Source organism: Thalassophryne amazonica, chromosome 12 (genome assembly GCF_902500255.1).
Source record: "Thalassophryne amazonica chromosome 12, fThaAma1.1, whole genome shotgun sequence".
NCBI lineage: Eukaryota > Metazoa > Chordata > Actinopteri > Batrachoidiformes > Batrachoididae > Thalassophryne > Thalassophryne amazonica.
This window is the reverse complement of record NC_047114.1, coordinates 20,507,695-20,529,312: the sequence shown is the minus strand read 5'-3', so window position 1 is coordinate 20,529,312 and position 21,618 is coordinate 20,507,695. Positions and strand designations below refer to the sequence as shown.

General features: G+C 40.4%; 1 protein-coding gene across 2 annotated transcripts in view; it reads left to right on the top strand.

The window, feature by feature from the left end:
• Positions 1-5,054: 5,054 nt before the first annotated feature.
• mrpl37 (mitochondrial ribosomal protein L37) overlaps positions 5,055-21,618 on the top strand; it is a 48,926-nt gene continuing 32,362 nt past the window's right edge. For both annotated transcript variants that reach the window (XM_034182700.1, XM_034182701.1), the window contains exons 1-4: positions 5,055-5,549; positions 8,262-8,445; positions 13,688-13,803; positions 17,168-17,356. In XM_034182700.1, the coding sequence (XP_034038591.1) occupies positions 5,168-5,549; positions 8,262-8,445; positions 13,688-13,803; positions 17,168-17,356 (871 nt within the window). In that variant the 5' untranslated portion in view covers positions 5,055-5,167. The remainder of the gene's footprint in view (positions 5,550-8,261; positions 8,446-13,687; positions 13,804-17,167; positions 17,357-21,618) is intronic.

The window sequence follows — 21,618 nt, the reverse complement described above, 5'->3', positions numbered from 1 at the left end:
GTGAGTATAAATGGATGGACCTGATAGGTAAATTGTGTGTGTATATGTGAGAGAGAGAAAGAAAGCGAGCAAGCTGACTGTATTTGACTTCAAATATGCTCTCAGTCATAAATGCCAGTTTATTAGGTACACCGAGAGAAACATAACGTCCCTTCATGAAGAAGGTGTGCCCTCTGTAAAAATCAACACCGCCACTGAGACTAAGGGAGATTGTTGTTCTCTCTAAGGGCAGTCTTCATTAAAGTCAAAAAAGCAATATAGTTTTGAAATATATTACAGTGATCATTATTGACTGTGCAGTGAAATGCAATTTCTCCCTTTCTTTTATTTTCAGTGTTTTCCTTTTGTCCCTGGGCTCAGGACCCCTCTGTGCCATGTTTGACAGTTCTGTCTTTTGTGTTTGTTAATTGGAAATGCAGATACAATTTGTTTACAATAAATAAACAAGCTAAGTATGAACTTGGAATGTTTTTGGTTTGACTTGTGTTTTGTTTCCATATTCTTGGGAGAAATTTCGTGGTTTGGGTTTATTTGCAATAAAACACTGTTTTAGAAGCGCACTTGAAAATAATAGTAAATGAAGTGCATTTATATAGCACTTTCCCATCTGAATCAGAACATCAATGCGCTTTACAATGATGCATCACATTCACCCATCACACACCAATGTCAGGGTGCTGCCATGCAAGGTGCTCCCTATACACTGGGAGCAACTTGGTGATTAAGGACCTTGCCCATGTCTTAGCTTCACATTTGTCAAATACCCAATCAGTAAGCAGTCTTGTACATAGTTTAAACTCAGTGCTCAAAACTACACTTGACATGACTGCTCCACCTGTGTTAAAACCGCGCTCCCCCAAAACACAGTCATCTTGGTTCACTAATTACCTGCGTGACCTCAAGCATAAGGCTAGAGGTCTAGAACGGAAATGGTGTAGTTCAAAATTAGAAGCATTCCACCTTGCGTGGCATGATGCTATCTTAGATTATAAGCATGCATTACTGACTACAAAGCGGACCTATTACTCTGATTTCATCAACAAAAACAAGCATAACTCAAAGTTCTTGTTCATCACGGTGGCAACACCTATTCATGGACAACCACCTGTAGTTCGCTCTCCTTTTACAGAACAAGATTTCCTGGATTACTTTGAGGTGAAAATAGAAGGCATCAGGTTAAACATATCCCAGCATGCCTCAACCCAGCCACTACACCCTACTACTGAGGTGGGCGGCATTACTGAGGTATTACCTAGAGTTACAGAATTTGAGAGCATCTCTCTCGGCATGCTGACAAAACTCGTAACGTCTACAAAAAGCACAACCTTTTTATTTGATCCTATACCAACAAAACTGCTTAAGGACCTGTGGCCCACTCTTGGGCCAATTGTGCTGGAAATGATTAATCTTTCTTTAACTTCTGGATTTGTTCCTAAATGTTTCAAATCTGCAGTGATTAAACCATTACTTAAGAAACCTAATCTTGACTCTAGTGTATTGAAAAACTATCGGCCGATATCAAATCTGTCATTTTGCTCTAAAATTCTGGAAAAAGTGGTGTCACGGCAGCTCGTGGACTATCTTACTGAGAATAATCTCTTTGAGCCACTGCAGCCTGCTTTTAGAAAATATCATTCCACAGAGACGGCTCTCACTAAAGTGGTGAATGATCTTCTACTTGTAATGGATTCGGACACCACTACGGTTCTGGTTCTGTTAGATCTCAGTGCTGCATTTGATACCATGGATCATCATATTCAGTGACTGGTACTGAATATGGGGCTTTTCTGTTATTCATCAGGTCCTTTTGAGACGAAAAGGAAGAAAAGGAGACGTCATACTTGACCAGTCGGGTTCCATAGGGGTCCGTCTTAGGCCCTCTGCTTTTCTCCCTTTATATAGCACCCCTTGGGCACATATTGCAGCATTTTGGGATTACTTTTCACTGCTATGCTGATGATACTGATGATACTCAGTTATACATGCCGATAACATGCCGATCAGTGAGAAGTTGGATGTCTAGAAACTTCCTACTTTTAAACTCTGATAAGACTGAAATGATGGTTCTTGGTCCAGTGAGACATCAGAATCAATTTGACCAGTTAATGCTTAGTCTAGGCTTGTGTGTCATACATCACATTGACAAAGTGAGGAACCTTGGGGTAATTTTTGATCCTACTTTGTCCTTTGACCTCCACATTAGAAATATTACAAGGACTGCTTTCTTCCACCTGCAAAATATAGTGAAGATTCGTCCCATCCTGTCTATGGCTGATGCTGAGACCCTGATCCATGCATTTATCTCTTCTAGATTGGACTGCTGCAATGTTCTGTTTTCTGGTTTACCGCAGTCCAGCATTAGGGCTCTCCAATTGGTTCAAAATGCTGCAGCCAAACTTTTGACACAAAAGCAGCACGTTCAACCACATTACACCCATTTTGGGATCCCTTCAGTGGCTTCCTGTCCTAGTGAGATCAGATTTTAAGGTTGTGCTACTAGTCTATAAAATTGTTCATGGACTGGCACCTCTCTACTAAGCTGACCTAATTAAACCTTACGTACCGGCCCGGGCTTTGCTTTCTCAGGGTGCAGGACTAGTTTGTGTCCCTAGGGTGAATAAGAAGTCTGCAGGTCATAGAGTTTTCTCTTATCGTGCCCCTGTTCTGTGGAATGATCTCCCCACGTCAATAAAACAGTCAGATTCTGTGGAGACTTTCAAGTCCAGACTTAAGATGCACTTATTTTCCCTTTTGTATGGCTAGCATACTGACATAGTATAGTTCTGCGCTTTTTACTCTTTTAATTACCTAAATTCTGGATCTTTTAGTGAAGCTTATGGCTAGGGTCAGCGATCACCTTAGTATCCTGTTTTACTTGTTGTTTAATGCTGGCAAATTATACTGTATTTCTTGTCTTTCTGATGCCTGATTCTGTTTTTTTCCTCTCTGTTTAAGGTGCAGCTCCATCCAGAGATGGGTGTGGTATTTGTGCTGAAAACACTCCTGTCCTGTACACCAACAGCATTTCTTGTATATTTGTTTTGTGAATTGTTTTGTAATTTATGTCTGGAGCATGGCCCAAGCAGAGGGTCACCGCTTTGAGTCTGGTCTGCTTGAAGTTTCTTCCTCAGAGGCAATTTTTCCCTGCCACTGCTGCTCTGGGAGTTAGTAAGTTTAGACCTTACTTGTGTCAAGCACCTTGAGGCAACTCTGTTGTGATTTGGCACTATATAAATTAAAATAAATTGAAATTGCCCAAGGGTCCTTAGTTATTTTCCAGTCAGGCTGGGGTTTGAATCAAGGATCCTCTGGTCTCAGTTGTTTAAAGGTAATCTTATCAGAGTTTGGATAATGGGCTGGATTAATTTATGAAAATGGGTTGTTCAAAACCAAAAACGGATTCTGAAATCAGATTAGATCACGTAATCAAATCTTAGTTTTAATCTGGATCAAACCCTCAGTTTGTGTTGTTTAAAGTGTTTTAGTAGGATTGGGATAACTTTGATCCAAAAAAATAAAAAAATAAAAATCAGGATTATTTTAATCCCAGCAGTTTGGTGGATTCAGGGTGGATTTCAGGAACAAAATGTGATTTAAATTAAATTGTAAGTGGTCATATAAATAACATTTATCATTCAGTAGATATATATTTATTTTTTTATATTTTTTCAACTGATTATCATACCATACAGTTGAAATGATAGACTAATTCACACTACAGGCTTATATAACCTCTGTGCATCACACCAAACAGGTGGTGCCATGGACTCAAAAGGATCTAATTTCACAGTGGCAGAAACCCATGCACTGTAAGCGCCAGGGGGCAACTGTTTGTTGTGATTTGGCGCTATATAAATAAAATTGATTTGATTTGATTTGCTGGAAGGCCTCAATAGTAGGATGTTTGAGTTGTACAAAGGGAGGAGAACTGACCAGCAAGAAGAAAAAAGATGTTTGGGCTGAAATCCCCCAGAATGTAACTGCCACAGGGTCTGGCCAGAAGAGGACCATTGATCAGGTGAAATGATGGAAGAATCTAAAGGCCAAAGCCACAAAGGACCACGCAGAGGCAAAACAAACAAACACTCAAACAGGAAACAATCCCTTCAAGAGAGGTGAATACACTGACTTGGTTCTTGACATTATTGAGGGGAGCATTCACAAGCTCCACATGGGATAGAGGGTGTTGCAGGAGATGGTGACCCCACAGCTGAGGTGAGTCAATTCCTGCTAATGCAGAGGAAACTGTGATTCTTGATCTCAGTCCTTTTACTGTGGACGGTAGAGGATCTGCACAAGTGGAGACAGCAATCACTGCAACAGCAAGTCAAAGAGGCTTAAAACGTCCTTTGCCAAACAAAGATGATGATGATGATGCCTATAGGGCACTTCTTAAACAACAAACTGAAAGGGCAGCGTTACAGATTTGCCTGGTCAAGGAACAAAGTACTTTAACCAAACTGCAGCAAACCAAAGCCAAACTTGAGATCCTTCTTCTCAAAGCACAGCTTGGTCATTCCACAGGAGCAGACGGCTGAGTGTGTGTGTGTGTGTGTGTTTATGTTTCAAGGTTGAAATTTTATGTGTGAATTTGAAGGACATGGAATGTATATTTGCTTTTTTGTGGGGCAGATATGTATGGAGGATTAAAAGTGCCAAAATTAAATAAATAAATATGTAATTAAATAATTACTTAAATGTGTCACTAATTAAAATGTGCCAAAAAAAATAAATAAAAAGATCATGATATAATGACTTAAATGTCATTAATTACTTGGTATATTTAAGTAATTAATGACACATTTAAGTAATTAGTTAATAACATATTTATTTACTTAACTTTTGCACTTTTAATCCTCCATAAATCATGTTTTCCTATTTACGATCCCCGTTGACTTATTTATCATGATTTACAAAAGTCTTTTTTTGCCAAAACAAGCCCGAACGGACGACCAAAGTGACTACACCAACCAGCCCCTCCGATACACTGTGGTTGAGATCTCAGGTCAGTAGGTGGCGGTAGTAACTCGGCAGTCCATAGTTCAGCCTGCCGACGTGTGGAGAAGAAGAATGACGTAGTCCAACATGGAGGCGCTGTGAAGCACACTGACTTTCTGTCAGCTTTTTGTCTTAAAACCACAATAAAAGCAGATTATTTAGAGGTGAAATGTTTTCACAGGCGGCTCGGCGTGTAGAAAGAGCCGCTCCGGGCTTGAGCTCGGGGGTCCTGCTGAAGGATTTGGTCTTCGCGCGTGGGAGAACCAGCAGCCTGCAGGCCCAGCGGCACTTCGGTGGCAGCTGCTGTCTGACAGCCAAAAAGCTGGAACATCGGCCCATACGCACGGAAATAGTGGAGATCCCCGGGCTGGAGAAGATCACCTACGGAGCGAGGATGTACTTTGTGCCCGGTTTGGCTAAACCGGTTTACCCGCCGTGGCAGAAGGATTACACGGATCCGAATTTCCACAGACCCCCTCCGCCTGAAGACATGCCGCTCCACAAGGACAAACCCTGCTACATCTTCCACCAGACGACCAACCTGACGGAGGGTAAGCTGCTCCGCCTGTCATCAACAGCCAGGAAGATAGGAAATCACCAGCTTCGGGTTTCTCCACCTTTTGGAGGCGCAGATGTGATTAAATGCAAACTGCTGTTTGAGCTTTTTACTTGGATTTTGCACTCATGGATTGCTCCTCGGATGAAGTGATGGTGCGTCCATCTCTTTCATCATCTCTTTCCATCGATCCTGGTCACACCAGTTTGCGGACCATTCATAGACAAAAAAAAAAAAAAAAGTCTATTCATAGACAAAGATCATTCATAGACATATGAAGAATCATTCATTATTTATTAAAACATAGCACTGTCACAGGTGATGTTTTAGTGATTTTTATGTCTGGGGCAGCTCACTTTTTATGTGACACTTCCTTTAACACAGGTGTGTTCTATCAGTCGTACAACCCCAGTTCCAATGAAGTTGGGATGTTGTGTAAAATGTAAATAAAACAGAATGCATTGATTTGCAAATCCTCTTCAACCTATATTCAATTGAATACACCACAAAGACAAGATGTTTAATGTTCAAACTGATAAATTTTATTGTTTTTGTGCAAATATTTGCTCATTTTGAAATGGATGCCTGCAACACGTTTCAAAAAAGCTGGGACAGTGGTATGTTTACCACTGTGTTACATCACCTTTCTTTCTAACAACACTCAGCAAGCATTTGGGAACTGAGGACGCTAATTGGTGAGGCTTTGTTGGTGGAATTCTTTCCATTCTTGCTTGATGTACGACTTCAGTTGTTCAACAGTCCGGGGTCTCCATTGTCATATTTTGCACTTCATAATAAGCCACACATTTTCAATGGGCAACAGGTCTGGACTGCAGGCAGGCCAGTCTCCTACCCGCACTCTTTTACTACAAAGTCATGCTGTTGTAACACGTGCAGAATGTGGCTTGGCATTGTCTTGCTGAAGTAAGCAGGGATGTCCCTGAAAAAGATGTTTGTATGGCAGCATGTTTTGCTCCAAAACCTGGATGTGCCTTTCAGCATTGATGGTGCCATCACAGATGTGTAAGTTGCCCATGCCATGGGTACTAACACACCCCCATACCATCACAGATGCTGGCTTTTGAACTTTGCGCTGGTACAATCTGGATGGTCTTTTTCCTCTTTTATCCAGATGACACGACATCCATGATTTCCAAAAACAATTTGAAATGTGGACTCATCAGACCACAGCACACTTTTCCACTTTGCAGCTGTCCATTTCAAATGAGCTTGGGCCCAGAGAAAGCGGTCGTGTTTCTGGATGTTGTTGATGTATGGCTTTCCCTTTGCATGGTAGAGTTTTAACTTGCACTTGTAGATGTAGTGACGAACTGTGTTAACTGACAATGGTTTTCTGAAGTGTTCCTGAGCCCACGCAGTAAGATACTTTACACAATGATATTGGTTTTTAATGCTGTGCCGCCAGTCTATAACATAATCTTCTGATTATGTTATGGACTGTAGATGATGGAATCCCTAAATTCCTTGCAATTGAACATTGAGAAACATTGTTCTTAAACTGTTGGACTATTTTTTTCATGCAGTTGTTCACAAAGTGGTGATCCTTTCCCCATCTTTGCTTGTGAACGGTTGAGCCTTTTGGGGATGCTCCTTTTATACCCAATCATGACACTCACCTGTGGAAACAGGTTCTTTGAGCATTCATCAACTTTCCCAGCCTTTGTCCCAACTTTTTTGAAATCCGTAATTTAAGTTGACATTTTGTTTGGCCAATGTATGCCAATCCACAAGGGCATTTTAAAATATATACTACATGAGTAGTATTACAACTGATAAATGAAGAAATAGGATATTGCTTACCAGTGCGAGGATGAGCGAAACATGAAGCATTAGTGGAATACGGATTACGGATAGCTGAACATAAAACAGCAATCCGTACTCAGAATTTAACCTATGCCATGGCAAGGCACTATAAACAGGCCGGTCATGGCTCTCCAGCGTCTTTAAAATTTGGGGGGATTGAGAGAATCATAGCTCCACCCAGTGGTGGTGATATTATTAAAAAAGTCTTATGTAGAGAAGCATTTGGGATTTACACTTTAGGCACCTTGGAACCTTTTGGTCTGAATGAAAATCTAAAATTTACTTGTTTTCTCTAATAATTGTTTTTTTAGTCTGGTTTTAGTTTTGTGTGTTTTGGGGCAGTGTGTTTCTAATCATGAATTGATTACTAATTGAGTGAGTGTTGTGTCTGACAGATGGTCATGCCCCTTTGGAAGCATTAGGACACCTGCTTCTTATTAGTATTTAAGCTGTATCATCTCTGTCTTTGCAGGACTCAGGAAGATGTGACTCTCACATCGAAACGTCCCGTTGTACATTTTTGCTTTCAGCACCTTATTAAATTTTCTGGCACTTATTTCTGTGTTGTACCAATTATTTTTCTCTTTTATTAAATATCTTGTCTTTGTGGTGTATTCAGTTGAATATAAGTTGAAAAGGATTTGCAAATCATTGTATTCTGTTTTTATTTACATTTTACACAACGTCCCATCTTCACATTGCAATTGAGGTTGTAATTGTAACAGAAGGACTCAGTGTCTGTCCAGTCTGCTACCACAGAGGTCTTTTTTGTCTGTGTCCCCTTTATATGGAACAGGGCCTTTCGTCACAAAAATGGTGGCATCTTTCTTTCCAGTCATAATTTTCAGTTTTCATACAGTTACAGCCTCTGTTTTTATCTCAGGTGTGCATCAGGCGCTGTGGTTGACGAAGGCTAAGCTGACCTCTGGCCTGCCGCCTCATCTCCTCTCATTAGCAAATGATCCTACCAATCAGATTCCAGATCAAGATGAACGTGTGCAAAACGCCATCCGGCATGCACGATTCTGGGACACAACAGAGAGCCGGCCAGACAAAGACAAATACAGGTAAGGGCAGAAAAGTGAAATCCTTAATCATTCCTGTGATGTCTGTAGTGGTGGGCCCTGTGGCCATATATACACATTGTCCTTGCTTACTTCAATTATGGGTCATGGGGTTTCTGGAACCTATCCCGGCAGTCTTAGAGCATGAGGCATGATACACTGTGGACAGGACACGTATTTTACACACACACACACACACATATATATATATATATATATATATATAGTTAGTGCACCCTTGAGCTTTTATTTATTTTAATATTTTATGACATGATAAAATGAAAAAAAAGAAATTCATGCTTTTTATCTTAAAATTTCTAAAATGATGCACTTTAAGGTCATAGTGAAAAGTAATTTTGACATCATGAGTTAATCAATCAATCAATTTTTTTTTTATATAGCGCCAAATCACAACAAACAGTTGCCCCAAGGCGCTTTATATTGTAAGGCAAGGCCATACAATAATGATGTAAAACCCCAACGGTCAAAACGACCCCCTGTGAGCAAGCACTTGGCTACAGTGGGAAGGAAAAACTCCCTTTTAACAGGAAGAAACCTCCAGCAGAACCAGGCTCAGGGAGGGGCAGTCTTCTGCTGGGACTGGTTGGGGCTGAGGGAGAGAACCAGGAAAAAGACATGCTGTGGAGGGGAGCAGAGATCGATCACTAATGATTAAATGCAGAGTGGTGCATACAGAGCAAAAAGAGAAAGAAACAGTGCATCATGGGAACCCCCCAGCAGTCTACATCTATAGCAGCATAACTAAGGGATGGTTCAGGGTCACCTGATCCAGCCCTAACTATAAGCTTTAGCAAAAAGGAAAGTTTTAAGCCTAATCTTAAAAGTAGAGAGGGTGTCTGTCTCCCTGATCTGAATTGGGAGCTGGTTCCACAGGAGAGGAGCCTGAAAGCTGAAGGCTCTGCCTCCCATTCTACTCTTACAAACCCTAGGAACTACAAGTAAGCCTGCAGTCTGAGAGCGAAGCGCTCCATTGGGGTGATATGGTACTACGAGGTCCCTAAGATAAGATGGGACCTGATTATTCAAAACCTTATAAGTAAGAAGAAGAATTTTAAATTCTATTCTAGAATTAACAGGAAGCCAATGAAGAGAGGCCAATATGGGTGAGATATGCTCTCTCCTTCTAGTCCCCGTCAGCACTCTAGCTGCAGCATTTTGAATTAACTGAAGGCTTTTTAGGGAACTTTTAGGACAACCTGATAATAATGAATTACAATAGTCCAGCCTAGAGGAAATAAATGCATGAATTAGTTTTTCAGCATCACTCTGAGACAAGACCTTTCTGATTTTAGAGATATTGCGTAAATGCAAAAAAGCAGTCCTACATATTTGTTTAATATGCGCTTTGAATGACATATCCTGATCAAAAATGACTCCAAGATTTCTCACAGTATTACTAGAGGTCAGGGTAATGCCATCCAGAGTAAGGATCTGGTTAGACACCATGTTTCTAAGATTTGTGGGGCCAAGAACAATAACTTCAGTTTTATCTGAGTTTAAAAGCAGGAAATTAGAGGTCATCCATGTCTTTATGTCTGTAAGACAATCCTGCAGTTTAGCTAATTGGTGTGTGTCCTCTGGCTTCATGGATAGATAAAGCTGGGTATCATCTGCGTAACAATGAAAATTTAAGCAATACCGTCTAATAATACTGCCTAAGGGAAGCATATATAAAGTGAATAAAATTGGTCCTAGCACAGAACCTTGTGGAACTCCATAATTAACTTTAGTCTGTGAAGAAGATTCCCCATTTACATGAACAAATTGTAATCTATTAGACAAATATGATTCAAACCACCGCAGCGCAGTGCCTTTAATACCTATGGCATGCTCTAATCTCTGTAATAAAATTTTATGGTCAACAGTATCAAAAGCAGCACTGAGGTCTAACAGAACAAGCACAGAGATGAGTCCACTGTCCGAGGCCATAAGAAGATCATTTGTAACCTTCACTAATGCTGTTTCTGTACTATGATGAATTCTAAAACCTGACTGAAACTCTTCAAATAGACCATTCCTCTGCAGATGATCAGTTAGCTGTTTTACAACTACCCTTTCAAGAATTTTTGAGAGAAAAGGAAGGTTGGAGATTGGCCTATAATTAGCTAAGATAGCTGAGTCAAGTGATGGCTTTTTAAGTAATGGTTTAATTACTGCCACCTTAAAAGCCTGTGGTACATAGCCAACTAACAAAGATAGATTGATCATATTTAAGATCGAAGCATTAAATAATGGTAGGGCTTCCTTGAGCAGCCTGGTAGGAATGGGGTCTAATAAACATGTTGATGATTTGGATGAAGTAACTAATGAAAATAACTCAGACAGAACAATCGGAGAGAAAGAGTCTAACCAAATACCGGCATCACTGAAAGCAGCCAAAGATAACGATACGTCTTTGGGATGGTTATGAGTAATTTTTTCTCTAATAGTTAAAATTTTGTTAGCAAAGAAAGTCATGAACTCATTACTAGTTAAAGATAATGGAATACTCAGCTCAATAGAGCTCTGACTCTTTGTCAGCCTGGCTACAGTGCTGAAAAGAAACCTGGGGTTGTTCTTATTTTCTTCAATTAGTGATGAGTAGAAAGATGTCCTAGCTTTACGGAGGGCTTTTTTATAGAGCAACAGACTCTTTTTCCAGGCTAAGTGAAGATCTTCTAAATTAGTGAGACGCCATTTCCTCTCCAACTTACGGGTTATCTGCTTTAAGCTACGAGTTTGAGAGTTATACCATGGAGTCAGACACTTCTGATTTAAAGCTCTCTTTTTCAGAGGAGCTACAGCATCCAGAGTTGTCTTCAATGAGGATGTAAAACTATTGACGAGATACTCTATCTCCCTTACAGAGTTTAGGTAGCTACTCTGCACTGTGTTGTTATATGGCATTAGAGAACATAAAGAAGGAATCATATCCTTAAACCTAGTTACAGCGCTTTCTGAAAGACTTCTAGTGTAATGAAACTTATTCCCTACTGCTGGGTAGTCCATCAGAGTAAATGTAAATGTTATTAAAAAATGATCAGACAGAAGGGAGTTTTCAGGGAATACTGTTAAGTCTTCTATTTCCATACCATAAGTCAGAACAAGATCTAAGATATGATTAAAGTGGTGGGTGGACTCATTTACTTTTTGAGCAAAGCCAATAGAGTCTAATAATAGATTAAATGCAGTGTTGAGGCTGTCATTCTCAGCATCTGTGTGGATGTTAAAATCGCCCACTATAATTATCTTATCTGAGCTAAGCACTAAGTCAGACAAAAGGTCTGAAAATTCACAGAGAAACTCACAGTAACGACCAGGTGGACGATAGATAATAACAAATAAAACTGGTTTTTGGGACTTCCAATTTGGATGGACAAGACTAAGAGACAAGCTTTCAAATGAATTAAAGCTCTGTCTGGGTTTTTGATTAATTAATAAGCTGGAATGGAAGATTGCTGCTAATCCACCGCCCCGGCCCGTGCTACGAGCATTCTGATAGTTAGTGTGACTCGGGGGTGTTGACTCATTTAAACTAACATATTCATCCTGCTGTAACCAGGTTTCTGTTAGGCAGAATAAATCAATATGTTGATCAATTATTATATCATTTACCAACAGGGACTTAGAAGAGAGAGACCTAATGTTTAATAGACCACATTTAACTGTTTTAGTCTGTGGTGCAGTAGAAGGTGCTATATTATTTTTTCTTTTTGAATTTTTATGCTTAAATAGATTTTTGCTGGTTATTGGTAGTCTGGGAGCAGGCACCGTCTCTACGGGGATGGGGTAATGAGGGGATGGCAGGGGGAGAGAAGCTGCAGAGAGGTGTGTAAGACTACAACTCTGCTTCCTGGTCCCAGCCCTGGATAGTCACGGTTTGGAGGATTTAAGAAAATTAGCCAGATTTCTAGAAATGAGAGCTGCTCCATCCAAAGTGGGATGGATGCCGTCTCTCCTAACAAGACCAGGTTTTCCCCAGAAGCTTTGCCAATTATCTATGAAGCCCACCTCATTTTTTGGACACCACTCAGACAGCCAGCAATTCAAGGAGAACATGCGGCTAAACATGTCACTCCCGGTCTGATTGGGGAGGGGCCCAGAGAAAACTACAGAGTCCGACATTGTTTTTGCAAAGTTACACACCGATTTAATGTTAATTTTAGTGACCTCCGATTGGCGTAACCGGGTGTCATTACTGCCGACGTGAATTACAATCTTACCAAATTTACGCTTAGCCTTAACCAGCAGTTTCAAATTTCCTTCAATGTCGCCTGCTCTGGCCCCCGGAAGACAATTGACTATGGTTGCTGGTTGCTATGAGTTAAAAGAAATAAAAATCTAAAAGCCAAAATGATGGCATGGTGCACTCTTTAGTATAACACGTATTAAACCACTTTTACATCTGGTCATTTTCAGACAAGTCAGGGGATGGATACATGACCATTTCCAAGACACTGAATATGTCTTGGATGTTATTTACATCAGTAATGAAGAAATACAAACAGTATGGCACTGGATGGTAAACTAAGGGACTGTGCAAGAAGGAGACAAGTGAGGAAAGCAACCAAGGTACCCAGACAACCCCGAAGAAGTTATAGGCTTCTGAGGCTGGAGAAATTGTGCAATATGCAGTTTTTGCACAATTTGTCATCCTCCATCATCGTCATCGTCTTTGTTTTCATCATCTTCTTGCTGTTATTAATAATGATGACTTTATACAGGACTTTCCGAGGAATCAAAGCACTAAAACAAAATAAGCTTTAATAATATACTAAATGCCTGTTATAAAAAGTACACAACATAAATGCACAAAAATCTCGAAGAGCTGATAAAAGGTGCAATTACCCCTGTGTGACTTGTACTCTGAAAAATACAGGATTCACGAGTTCATTCCAAGTATGGCAGTTGAGGTTGGGGGTGATTTGGGTGATTTTTACATTTTAGACCAGGGGTGGGCAACTTGTTCCAGAAAGGGCCAAGAGGGTGCAGGTTTTCTTTGCAGCCTCTGACTCCACCAGGTGATTTCACTGATTAACTGATTCCATCTGCTCAAAGTGATATTAATCAGTGAAATCACCTGGTGGAATCAGTGGCTGCAAAGAAAACCTGTACTCTCTTGGCCCTTTCTGGAACAAGTTTCCCACCCCTGTTTTAGACAATGAATGCCTACAGCCATCTCTCCTTTTACCGTTTCTCAAATTGGGAATAAATGATCTGTGTATTTATGGTGTTCTTTTTTCAGCTGTACTCTCCTCACCGACTTGCTCCATCTGTGTGGCACACTGCAGCAGAGTCACCCAACACTTGGACGACGGATCCTTGCACAGAAGTATTTAATAGCTGCTTCATGGAAACGAGGTTTATACTCCACACTACCCTGTTCACATTTAGATTTTCTGAAAGGCATTCCTGAGCTGCCATTTTCAGACCAGTCCCACACTTAGTACTTAAAAAAAAAAACAATTAGTTTTAAAAAATTGACCATATTCTGTTATTGGAGCGACCAGAAATGTCTGCAGTCACGTTGCTGCTTTGTTGTTCTGCGATGTTGAGTATTGCTTGATTTTAGGGCTGCACCTATGGAATATTTTTTTTAGAAGTGAGTATTCTATCGATTATTTGATTGATTATTCAAGTATTTGGATAAAAAATACTTTTGCGTTTTTAAACAATATCAATAGTGGCAGGGCTCTCCCTAAGCAATCGCACAATGTTGCTGTACCACCATGTAGATTTTTAAGTTTAGGGTGTTCCCTCTCTCTTTATTTTCCCGGGTAATTATTCATTTTTTTCACATTGTTATGATTTTTGGAGCTTTCCCGAACCATAAGCGCATGCGGTCTGTGAAACCTTCAGTCTGTGGACAGGCTGCATGTGAATGTGAACACAGGCTGTGGAGTGCGGAGTTTCCACAAAACCTGCACTGATAAATCAACTGTGCATTCTGTTGATAAAAACTCATCAAATTAGAATAAAGGCAATTTTTTAATAGTTAAACATGATTCACTTAAAGTGCATGTCCTTTGGCTTCATCTGTGGAGGTGGAGCATAGCCAGTGGACCAAACCGTGTTTTTTATATATACATATATATATATATATATATATATATATACAAACACACTGCATCACTTGAAATGCACAATAAGTCCATTTAAGGTGAACAGCACGGACCCACGTTCTCTTAAAAGGCATTATTTTGCTCAGCGTGTGGCTTTGTAAAGTTGTAGCTACATTAATTTGCTCTTATATTGGTTATGCACATATGCTGTATTTTCTTCTCAGTTTTTTTTTGTGGGAGCATTACAGTGCCACATACAGGCCTGGCGTATGTACTGTAGCGTTAAACGAATTTGCCTCAAACATTTTTTTTTATAATCGAATTATTCAAGTTACTCGATTAATCGTTTCAGCTCTACTTGATTTATTTATTTAATTTTGGTGAGGGGGTGGGGCCACTAAACTTTTGAATGACACGGTTTAACAAGATGGTAATTTTTAGGTTTTTAGTAGTTTTGTAATACAGTGACTTTTGTGAGGTAAGATAAGAAATCTCAAATTATTAACGATATGCCCAATTTTATATATTTATGGTTCTTTATTCAATTTTGTGAATGATGCTTTTGAATCTCAAGGTGAAAACAAATCTTCAGCATGATACAAATTAAAATACAAGTATTGAACATAAAAACTGTAGTATGTATTTATGGCTGTTTGCACGTTTGAAGGTCTTTGTCCTTCCTTAATGAAGTGGATAATGTTATTGATCAGTTCTATTTTCCAGCAGAAAGTCTGGAGAACGTGATGATCATGCAGCCAGCAGTAGCAGCCTACACTCTTGGGCAGCAGCTCAAAATATGTTTCACTATGCCTACTCTGCCACAATGAAGGCATGCTGGTTGCCCTGAGGCCCCAACAGTGTAGGTTAGATGGGCAAGGAAGGATAGCATACAGTGGGGCAAAAAAGTATGTAGTCAGTCCCTGGATTATCAATGGTCTTGTATGTCTTCCATTTTCTTACAGTTGCTCCCACAGTTGATTTATTCACATCAACCTGCTTGACTATTGTAGATTCACTGTTCCCAGCCTGGTGCACAGCTACAGTTTTCTTCCTGGTGTCCTTCAACAGGTCTTTGGTCTTGGCTGTGGTTGAGTTTGGAGTCTGACTGTTTGAGGCTGTGGATAGGTGTCTTTTATACAGATAATGAGTTCAAGCCGATGCCATTAATACAGGTAACAGGTGGAGGACAGAAGAGCTTCTTAAAGAAGACGTTACAGGTCTGTGAAAGCCAGAAATCTTGCTTGTTTGTGGGTGACCAAATACTTATTTTCCACCATAATTTACAAATAAATTCTTTAAAAATCCTACAATGTGATTTTCTGGAGTTTTTTTTTTCTCATTTTGTCTCTCATAATTGAAGTGTACCTATGATGAAAATTACAGATCTCTCTCATCTTCCTAAGTAGGAGAACTTGCACAATCAGGGAGTAAGTAAATACTTTTTTACCCTACTGTATACTGCCTGGATGAGAAACTTGATGCTGCATAGATCCATTTTCCAAAGATGATTCCATGTGATCTTGCGCTCTAACACCTGATCCCATTTGATCCAGGCACCTTGACATCCCCTAGCCACAGTTCTGCTGGTCCTTTTCTACTTTTCAAGCGACTGTTGCGATTTTGCAAGCGATTGTTATTTTACGTGATCGTATGGCAGTGAGATGTTTTTAAGCACCTTAAAGGAAAGGACCCCGAAGAGGAAAAGAGTGATGGAACCCCACTTCAGCTAAAATAATGCAGCTAGATACCATACAGCCAAAACTAACAAGTTTTTATGACATCATTTGGGAAAGCAACTCATATGTCACGGCAAGTAAACAGTGATGCAGTGACATTTATGTCACCACTGATTCACCACTTGATTCTGATAAAACTATGGAAAATGAACGTCTGAAAATGTTCCTCAAAATAGCTGATCATAGTCTGACCATTCATGTTAATCACAACTGGGAGCTGTGCAGTGTTTGTCTCACAACAACGCATTTCTCAGAACTGAAAGAGGAGAAGCACAGACAGTGGGGCTAACAAACATTTGTCTGCTGTCAGTGCTTTGGGTACAGAATTTATGGAGCTGTTGGTGAGTGAAACTACAATAAAATAACCTGCAAACAGTAACTGAAGGAGGCTGCAGTAAAGGCCTCTGTGGTGAGGAAAATCAGTACTTGGCGATGTCCATAGGTTCCATACTTCAGGCAGGAATTTTCATCCTGCTATTAACAACATTATAATATTTATAATGGCTAGTCTATTTATATTTATATCCATTTATACTTGGCCTGTGAAACTGTAAGAACTGTTTATAAAGATGGGTGTAATTCTGGTTAAAGTGATATTTTTGTCAAACCCTTGAATTAAAGCTAAAAGTCTACACTTTAGTCTCATCTTGTTTCATTTTAATTCCATTGTGGTGGTATACAGAAGCAAAATTACAAAAATACCAAAATTGTCCCAGTCCAAATGTCCTGAGTAATGTCCCCAGCTTTACTAATGGAATGCCTTAGTTTGTGTGTTATATTTTTATTGAATTGTGAGGTTGTTGTTGTCACTTTATGATTACAAAGCATCTATTTACCAATGATAGTATGAAGAAACTTTACCTTTTAGATGTTGAAGCTGAAGTTTGCTGTATAACAATGGGCTTTGTTTTATTTTATGTTTTCCAGGTGATGATCTGTTCCAGGTTCGGGGTCTGAATGGTTTGCTGCAGAACAGCAGAGATCCACTGCCACCGCTTTCTGATAAACAGGGAATAGCCAGCACTGTAGATCACATTTTGGAAACCTTCTATCCCGTGTCCCCCAACATTGACCTGCAGCAAACCAATGTGTACATGGAGGATGTGAATTCCACAGGTGAGGCCACACACACTGTTTTGCATTGTTGGGTGATGATGCTTCATAGCTATTTCATTGTGATGCGTCGGTAGTGTCCAGTGATGTGTGTCCGTCTGGGTCCAAGCCCTGTACCTGGATTGCTTCCTGTGCTCTTGTAACGACGCAGGTGTAGGGATGTTGGCCAGACCCGCAGAGCCATGCTGCCGATGGTGCTGTCATGCCAAACGTGGTGTCAGGAGGACTGATTTTAACCTGGACTTCTATAGTTTTGCTGTACATCCACAGAATTACACCCACTATTCCCACGGCTTGCATGACATGTTGTGCATACAGGTCACTATGGTGTTATCTGCAGTCAGTCTACATTTGTCTAAATATTAAAACTCTAATCTAACATATAAAGCTGACCATATGTGTGTGTGCACGCACATACGCTTTCAAACTAAGGGCCCCAGTGACCTTAGTGTGCATATGCACAGCCAAAGTAATTAAACAATCAACACCAAATTTGGTATGGTGACTGTGGGCACCAAGGGGGAGGTTACTGGGGCCCTTAGTTGGAAAGCGTATGTGCGCACACACGCACGCACACGATCAGCCTTATACTTGTATATTAGATCACGACCTACTCACTGGAGCCCTTATTTTCACAGTTCACTTGGTACTTCTGACTTCTATGACTTCTAATTTCCTGCTTTTAAATTCAGATAAAACTGAAGTTATTGTACTTGGCCCCACAAATCTTAGAAACATGGTGTCTAACCAGATCCTTACTCTGGATGGCATTACCCTGACCTCTAGTAATACTGTGAGAAATCTTGGAGTCATTTTTGATCAGGATATGTCCTTCAATGCGCATATTAAGCAAATATGTAGGACTGCTTTTTTACATTTGCGCAATATCTTGGCTAGCACTTGGCTACCTTCCCACTGTAGCCAAGTGCTTGCTCACAGGGGGTCGTTTTGACCGTTGGGGTTTTACATAATTATTGTATGGCCTTGCCTTACAATATAAAGCGCCTTGGGGCAACTGTTTGTTGTGATTTGGCGCTATATAAAAAAATTGATTGATTGATTGAATATCTCTAAAATTAGAAAGGTCTTGTCTCAGAGTGATGCTGAAAAACTAATTCATGCACTTATTTCCTCTAGGCTGGACTATTGTAATTCATTATTATCAGGTTGTCCTAAAAGTTCCCTGAAAAGCCTTCAGTTAATTCAAAATGCTGCAGCTAGAGTACTGATGGGGACTAGAAGGAGAGAGCATATCTCACCCATATTGGCCTCTCTTCATTGGCTTCCTGTTAATTCTAGAATAGAATTTAAAATTCTTCTTCTTACTTATAAGGTTTTGAATAAGCAGGTCCCATCTTATCTTAGGGACCTCTTAGTACCATATCACCCCAATAGAGCGCTTCGCTCTCAGACTGCAGGCTTACTTGTAGTTCCTAGGGATTTTAAGAGTAGAATGGGAGGCAGAGCCTTCAGCTTTCAGGCTCCTCTCCTGTGGAACCAGCTCCCAATTCGGATCAGGGAGACAGACACCCTCTCTAATTTTAAGATTAGGCTTAAAACTTTCCTTTTTGCTAAAGCTTATAGTTAGGGCTGGATCAGGTGACCCTGAACCATCCCTTAATTATGCTGCTATAGACTTAGGCTGCTGGGGGGTTCCCATGATGCAATGAGTGTTTCTTTATCTTTTTGCTCTGTATGCACCACTCTGCATTTAATCATTAGTGATTGATCTCTGCTGTCTTCCACAGCATGTCTTTTTCCTGATTCTCTCCCCTCAGCCCCAACCAGTCCCAGCAGAAGACTGCCCCTCCCTGAGCCTGGTTCTGCTGGAGGTTTCTTCCTGTTAAAAGGGAGTTTTTCCGTCCCACTGTCGCCAAGTGCTTGCTCACAGGGGGTTGTTTTGACCGTTGGGGTTTTTCTGTGATTATTGTATGGCTTTTGCCTTGCAATATAAAGCGCCTTGGGGCAACTGTTGTGATTTGGCGCTATATAAATAAAATTGATTTGATTTTGATTTACTCAGGTCAGGTAGCAGGCATCACACTTTACTTACTACGTACAGTAGTAGCGGCTGCCTAGGGTGCACTTTAATTGCAATCCGAACTGGCCAGCGCATGCCATGTGTGAGTTAAGGCGCGTGTTTTTTCAATTAAAATGTACCTCCTGTGTACGGCATGCCAGAGCGTTGCCGTGATATAACATACTGTCACCTTTTTATCATCATTTACTTGAGTCTCATGAAAGTCACAGATTGCTCTGTGAAATTAATGATGACAAATATACCCACAATGCAACGCAACTTATTATAACTTAACTAAAGTGACATGAAATATGCAATGACATGACTAAAATTCTTCTCTATTACCTGTGCATAGAACGGGTAACTCAGTTAGTTCATATTTATATTTGTTCAACTAAGTGTTCAATCAAATGCCAACAACACTGACAGAAATGTCGTCTTTGTGGCACATATAAAGGTCAAAGGAAGTTGTCAATGTGGAAAAACTATTCATTTTTGGTACAGTGCCCAGTCACTCCAAGGTGCTTCATGTGAATAAGGTCTAGCTTTACCCACCCAATGAGCAAACACACTGGCAACAGTGAGTAGTAAAAACTCCCTCAGACAATGATGTAACAAAGCAATACTGGGCCCTAATGCAGGATTTGTCAAGGCGGTCCCCCCTAAACCGAGTGCATGGTGATGTGATGTCAGTACACCATCATAAACATTGTGTTGAAAAGTAAAACCCACATGTGAGCAGTGATCAGACCACTTACATTTTAAAATGTGAGGCATAACTAATGTTTTTAATGTTGTATGGCCAACAGAAACAATGAAAAGCTTCATGGTACAAATCAGATATTTGATCAGTACATTTACCAGACTGCTGCTGTGCTCAAACTCGATATGTTGATTTATGTTTGACCGAGCATTCAAAATCTGCATTTTATGGATTCTTCTGTAACATGGGCATGAAATATTCATGTTGGGGGAAAAAAGATGAACTTTTAACATACTTGTGGAAGTCATATATTGTGAAAAATGTTTATACGCCGTTTTGCATTACACGTAAATTGTAAGTAGCCCAGAAATGCGGACATCGGCACATCAGTCCTTCATTATGAGCCGCTGAGTTTACAGATTCAGGGCAATGACGTCATCCTTTCGGAATAGTTTTCCACAATGACAGAAATCTGGCACTTTCTGATTTATGTGATTCGATAAATATTTCACTCATAAAAGAAAATAAACATTCATCAACAGAAATGATTGTTTTACACAAAATGACTGTAATGAGACAGACACCCTCTCTACTTTTAAGATTAGGCTTAAAACTTTCCTTTTTGCTAAAGCTTATAGTTAGGGCTGGATCAGGTGACCCTGAACCATCCCTTAGTTATGCTGCTATAGACTTAGACTGCTGGGGGGTTCCCATGATGCACTGAGTGTTTCTTTCTCTTTTTGCTCTGTATGCACCACTCTGCATTTAATCATTAGTGATTGATCTCTGCTCCCCTCCACAGCATGTCTTTTTCCTGGTTCTCTCCCTCAGCCCCAACCAGTCCCAGCAGAAGACTGCCCCTCCCTGAGCCTGGTTCTGCTGGAGGTTTCTTCCTGTTAAAAGGGCGTTTTTCCTTCCCACTGTCGCCAAGTGCTTGCTCACAGGGGGTCGTTTTGACCGTTGGGGTTTTTACGTAATTATTGTATGGCCTTGCCTTACAATATAAAGCGCCTTGGGGCAACTGTTTGTTGTGATTTGGCGCTATATAAATAAAATTGATTGATTGATTGATTAATGTGACTTTCTGTATAACATGACATCATACTGTAGTGAGTTTCAAGTTGCTGAAATGGTTCGGTTTTTGATGCCCAAATATCCATGAGTGGAACTGGAAAGAAGTGAAGTCTGCATTGACTAAAGAGCTACCTGAGGAACAGCAGTGGTGATGGCCAAACCAGTGACCTGGCACTCCTGGTAATTAGCCCTCGGAGAACACGGGTCCTGGACAGCAATCAGATCACTGATGCTTTTGCTCTGAACCACAACAACAGGCACATTGTGCTGTTATGAAGACCTGCCGTTGCCATTTTTCCCCTGAGGCTATAGGCTACATGTGTAGGTCTGTGGATATTTGTATTGAACAGTAGCCTAGGTTTGTGTGAGATTTTGTTCATTCTGCATGTCATCAGTGACTGTCACAGATCAGAATGTGGCTATGTGTACGCACGCCCATGAAGATGGCAGAGGTGTAGCAGACAGCCG